The sequence below is a fragment of the Octodon degus genome, unplaced genomic scaffold, assembly GCF_000260255.1.
Source record: "Octodon degus isolate 3935 unplaced genomic scaffold, OctDeg1.0 scaffold00067, whole genome shotgun sequence".
Taxonomy (NCBI): domain Eukaryota; kingdom Metazoa; phylum Chordata; class Mammalia; order Rodentia; family Octodontidae; genus Octodon; species Octodon degus.
This window is the reverse complement of record NW_004524643.1, coordinates 3,303,943-3,309,989: the sequence shown is the minus strand read 5'-3', so window position 1 is coordinate 3,309,989 and position 6,047 is coordinate 3,303,943. Positions and strand designations below refer to the sequence as shown.

The 6,047-nt window shown below is 37.6% G+C and overlaps 1 protein-coding gene across 1 annotated transcript in view; it reads left to right on the top strand.

Annotated features, from left to right (window-relative positions):
* Rnf141 (ring finger protein 141) overlaps window positions 1-1,102 on the top strand; it is a 22,325-nt gene extending 21,223 nt beyond the window's left edge. Inside the window, exon 5 of the mRNA XM_004634872.2 lies at window positions 808-1,102. Coding sequence (XP_004634929.1) covers window positions 808-958 — 151 coding nt within the window. The 3' untranslated portion in view covers window positions 959-1,102. The remainder of the gene's footprint in view (window positions 1-807) is intronic.
* The last annotated feature ends 4,945 nt before the right edge of the window (window positions 1,103-6,047 follow it).

Sequence of the window (6,047 nt, the reverse complement as noted above, 5' to 3'; positions counted from 1 at the left end):
GCTGGGAGTTCGAGCCCCTGGCTTGCCATGCCAACCACACCCGTGGGACATGCTGAGGCTGCGATTGAGACTGGGCGTGGTGGTGTGTGCCTGTAATCCCAGCACTTGGGAGACTGTAAACAGGAGGATCACTATGAGTCCGAAGCAGTGAGACCCTGTATGCCCTGTACACCCTGTCCTAAATACAAAAAAAAAAAAGTCTTTATGATACTGATTAACCACAGGACTTTTTATCAGACCCTTAAGCATAAGTGCATTATTAGGAGCCATCCACCTAGATACAACTGAGCAAAACAACTGGTAACACCCTTCCTTGCTGCCTTGTTCCCTTCCACTGTCAAAAAATTATTCCTAACATAATGTCTTCTATTCAAATACAAATAAATTTCACACTTTGCAGTGAACAAGTCTTCCATTTGTGAGAGGGAGTTTCCTCTCAGGGTAAGGAACTTTTATTATGAAAAAAAAATTCACCTATTTGGACACAAGGATATGAATTAATGGCATTACTTGTAGCAGCAAAGGATAGGGAAAAAAGCTAAACATCCTTTATGGGAGATGAGTTACATAAATCTTGATGTATCTACATAGTTTATGTCTAAAAAAGCATGAACAGCTTTAACACATAATGGCATACAAGATACATGCACATACACATTGGAGGAAGAGGATTTAGGAGTTATTTTTCACTCTGTATTTTTTAGGCTAATTATTTTATTAGTATCCATGTACATGTATTACTTTTCAGTAAAACTCATTTTAAGAAAGAGTGAAAATATACTTTCTTCTTTTTGGTGTCCCTGATAGGAGCGATCGACACAGAAATTGCCCTATTTGTCGTCTACAGATGACTGGAGCCAATGAGTCTTGGGTGGTGTCAGATGCGCCCACAGAAGACGACATGGCCAACTACATTCTCAACATGGCTGACGAGGTGGGCCAGCCACACAGGCCGTGACCTACAGCCCTGTGACCGTGGGCTACACACATAGAGGAAGAACAGAGGTCTCTTGTGGCACAGATACAAACTAATTCTTCCCATCTTCTTATTTTTGCTATTCTGATGTGTCCCATTTTTTAAATAAAGTTTCTTTGTCTTCCATTCATGATAAGCTAAAATGTGCTACTGTTTTAGACTACTTTATCTGTTCTAATGTATATTAGAACTAACTGCTCTTGAATCCTTTGCTAGCAATTAACAGCAATATTTCCAGAGGCTTTGGACAAACTACAGATTTTTAGAGCAGATATGTTATGGAATCTTTTAGTTAGGTTTAAAATTTGAAATTTGAAGAGTTTCAGACATCTGAGAAAAATTGTAATGACTAAAAACGAAGACTGTGAAAGTGTGTAGTACTACTTAAACCAGTCTTTCTGCTGGCTCTGAGGAGTTATGTATTGTGCCCCCTGGTGGTTAGTCAGTGCTCCTTTTAGTAACTTTTACTTGAAGTGATCCACAATTTCTTAACTGAGTAATTTCAGCAGTGTGTTTTCGAACTACATAGTTTGTACTTTAAAAATCTTTTTCTAATGATTTGGGTTATGATTATAAAGTTGGAACTTTGTCTTATAAATGAATTTCTGCTGGAGAATCCTCTTGGCTTTTGGAAATGCCTTTCCAAAACTGAAAAACTATTTCAAGCAGCTTTTGATAATGTTCATGATAATGTTCTGGAATTTCAGAAGGACATTTGTCATCACAATACATAGCTTTATATTTACAGATTGTGATGAGTAACATTGTTTTGTGGTGCTTTTCTTTTAACTTGAAGGCATCTTTCTGAGATTTCAAAGTCCTCAAATTTCTTAGACTACGTAAAGAACGTGGGGTGAGACTTCTTCACCACCTATGTGCAGAACACCTCTGCAAGCTAGAAGATTGTGTGGCTGTCTCCTTGCTTCACTCTATTACCTTGAGTAAAAATGGAATTATGGTCTTCAGCAGAACCTCAACTAAGTTTTAGATTTTATGAAATTCAATTTTTAACATTTTGGCATAGAGTAAAACGAGGGCCTGGAGTCTCCTTTAAAACAATAGTTTGACATTCCACATAAATTTTCTGACATTGGTGACTTACAAATACTTCTATTTTTCTGAGTCCCAAGGTACAGCTAGTTGCTGCTTGTTAATAACATAAGTTTTTGTGTCTTAAGATTTTAGTAAGTACACAAATAAAATCCATTTCCAGGAAGTGTCTGTCTAAAATAACTTTATTTTGTCCCCAAAACTGAATATTGATATTTATGCTGAAGACAGCTAAGTACCAAGTATTACTCACTTTGGCGGCTTACACAAGAGCATTTGGGTACTCTGGTATATTAGCCTGGTAGCATGCTTCCTGGTTTACATAATCTTGAAAAATCTTACTCTAGTTTGTAACTTTCTCCTTTAGAAAGAGATTTTTTTGGTGGTTTTTATCCTTTTTCAGCAATGAAACCATTTTTCCCTTAAGTAAGATTATAGGATCCTAGCCAGGCATGGCGGTGCATGCCTGTAATCCCAGCACTTAGGAGACTGAGGCAAGAGGATCACTTCACGTTCAAGGTCAGCCTGGGCTACATAGTGAACTCAAGGCCAGCCTAAACTACAGAGCAGCAAGACTCTGTCTCAAAAACATAAATCTCGAAACCCTTACACACATGTGCATGCGAACACCCTACTCTACTATGTCATATTAATATAAGTTCCCTTTACATGCTCCAGTAAGTAAATACTAAGTCAACCAGTGAAAATACATAATGCACTGCTGATGTGTAGATTAGAAATTGGTGAAAAATTTTGACAGTTGTTTAAAAATTTTTAGGGTATGGGTCAAGTTTCAGTTGAAGTCAAATCTACATATTCCTAAACCTCCTCCATTGGTTCTTACAGAAAGAACTTTGGGATAAGTAATCCTCTGAGATGTTCTCCAACTCAAGAAATTTAAATTGCCTTTTTTGGATTAGACTTGGTGTGTTTAAATCAGATTGCCTAATTTTAAAGTGTTTCTGAAAATCAATGTTGCTTTACAAGTTTTTGAGTCTTTCCAGGTATAGCTGGTGACTTTATTGTGGAATCCTTTACCCTTGAAGAAATTACGGAGTTGAGTCCGTTGAGCCCAGTGACTTGACCTTACCTGCACCTTTTTATCGTAAAAGCTCCAAGATACTAACTGATCTACTGTGAAATACAAAATGTTTTCTACTAGCCTTATCAAATAAATGGACATGGTTCTCTGCTCACTCCACTAAAACTAGGTGATAATTCTTGAGATATGAATGTTAGATAGGTTCTACTGTAATATCTAATCATAAGTGTTGTAAATTTGTTTAATAGATGAAATGTACATTTTTTCCTACTTTGTACAGCTTTGTCTTTTTTAAATATGAAGTGCTTAAAAGCACTATGATAGGAAATACATGTGCCTTCTCGGATTTGTGAAGTGGTCTCATAGTAGTCTTAAGGAATGTGTGTTATAAGTTATACAGTGTTCACTCTGCTAACTCAGTAACAAAGGGTTTACTAATTAGAATGCTAGAACTTTAGTTTGAGAATATGAGTTTGTGTATTGAATTTAGAGGTTGACAATAGTATGTTTTATTAAGAGAAACTGATAAATTGTGCAATAAATAATCTTTAGCAAGTTTTGGCTAACTTAAAATATTTTTTGGTATGTAATTTTACTTTCGTATATACTAAATATTTATATTCCCTAGGAGGAGTATTTTATATTGTGCTCTGGAGGGTGGTGATGTTTGTGTGCTATGTCATGAGATTACATTGGACTTGATTTCCTTGTATCTAATATATACCTAAATAATAAGACTCCTTGGAAAGACCTTTTGGTTCAGTGGTTTTAACATTAGGAAGTTGAATTCATTAAAAGGCAGTCTGGAGAATTTGCATTTTTAACTGCTGTGTCATTATTAACTGATCCTTACCAGAAATAACATAACTAGTGGGAGACTTGGGGGATCAACTGGTCACCCGCGGTTATGATGGGCACCACGAAGCCAGTACTGACAGTTGACAGACTTCTCACTTGTATTCATGTCCTTTTGTCCTCATGGATAGCAGAAATAATTGATAGACTACTCTACCTCGTAGTACTTTGGTATTTACCTTGTGAAATCGTTTTCAGGATATAAGAAATGTATTAGAGAAGTATTGGACTCAGACCAAGAAGAGGAAAGGCTTCTAGAAGGAAGCAGTTTGTAATTTGACACATATCATGAATGTAGAGTACCGTGTGAATGTGGGGTACTGTGGAGAAATTTTGGTGTCAAAGTCAAATACCTCAGATATATTTTGATAATTTTGTAAGATAGTCTTATCTGTCACCCTCTACTCCTGAGAGCCTGGGGGCACAAAAGGAAACTTTTTGTGATATATATTCCTTTTGTGTAGGAGTTACATAGGAATAATCACCAACATACCATTTTCTCTTGTGTTTACAAGCCCAGAAAACAGTGGTACCATCTTCACCCACACAGTGCAAATAAAGAGGAAGTCAGAAGTGTGTGCTTTCAAGTCTACTTTAATCCAGGAGACAGTAAAGGCCAGGAACAGATCCAAATAAATATCACCAGGCAGAGAGTAATGGCATGATCCTTTTGACAGTACAGTTTGAATAACATAAAGCAAACTGAAACCCTTCAGCACAGGTATGGAGTAACACCGCCCTAAGAACCATTCTGTTAGAAGCACTAGCACAGTGCACCACTGCCTCCGATCCCATGGGCGAACACAAAGGACAGTAGGGTCTCACCCTTAGAAGACCAGTTAAGACCAACAGTAAAATGAAAATGCACAGTGCTCTAGAAAAAGATGTCTGGAAAGCTTGCAATACAGGAAAGCCAACACGTGTTGACTGGACAGGCTACAGCGATGCCCTGGGAAGAAGAAATGAAGATGAGTGGCTTCGCCGACGAGCTAGCAATGGGCTAGAAGTTGGAGGGAAAGATAGCAAAGGTGACCTTCTAGGTCCAGGAAGCTTCACTAGTGTCATCCATGTCTCAGTAAAAAAATAAAGTTCCTGATAGCTTTTCATTATGTCCAGTTTTAAAAAACAAACTTCCTTTAAATATTAACTTGAAATAGTTTTAAATTATTGAGTCCAGTCTTCACACTTTAGTTCATAATTTAAAAAAATACTTGATATAGGTAAAATAACAATGAAAAACTATACAGTACTTGCTATGTTAGGGCAAATGTATTCACATGGAATTCAGAAATAATGAGGGGCTGGTGATAGAGCTCAGTGTCACAGTGCCTGCCTGGTAAGTGCACAGGTCTGAGTTCAACTCCCAGTACCAAAGGGGGGGAAAAAAAGCATCCCTCAGATAATGACTGGCTTTCATCAGTTTCATAATTAGCTATACAATAGCCAATGTATTTGCCAAGTAAAAAGGTTACATTTATTGTCCCAGATACTAAATTGACCACTGGATGGCCAGGCATAGTCCTAGGGCAAGACAATCTAATATGAAGGAAAAACGTTCCCAGACAAAAATTGGCTTCCACTATACAGTGATTCTGAAAGACTCTCTAGAGTCTGAATTTGCCCACAAACACAGAAAGATCCTTGAGCAGCTTGTTGAGTAATCAAGTGTATATATCCTTAAAAAGTTGCCAAAAGAGAAATTGATTCCACATGCATTTAAGCACCTACTATGTACTAGGCACTAGTAACACAGGAAGAGCAGCACTGATAAAGCTTAACTGCAGATTGGTCTTTTGAAAATGCTTTCTACCTGGCCCTTGGAGCCACTATAGTGTCTGAAGAAGTCTTCATTTTAAGAAAGGGAGAAATTTTGCTTCAACAAAACTGTGCTAGGTTATAGTGGTTTTTAAAAAATTAATATATGTGAGACCTGCTGAAACTACTTACTAGCCGTGACCTTTGGTGCATCTCCCTCTACTGGCCTGACTTCATTGGTACATGATGACTGGGCTACAAACACAGGGTAGGTACAGCCAAGGGGAACAGGGATCACCCGGACCTTGGTTCTAGTGAAAATATTTAGCAGGCCCAAAGTAAAGCTGATGAAAGCAGTCACTCTGATAG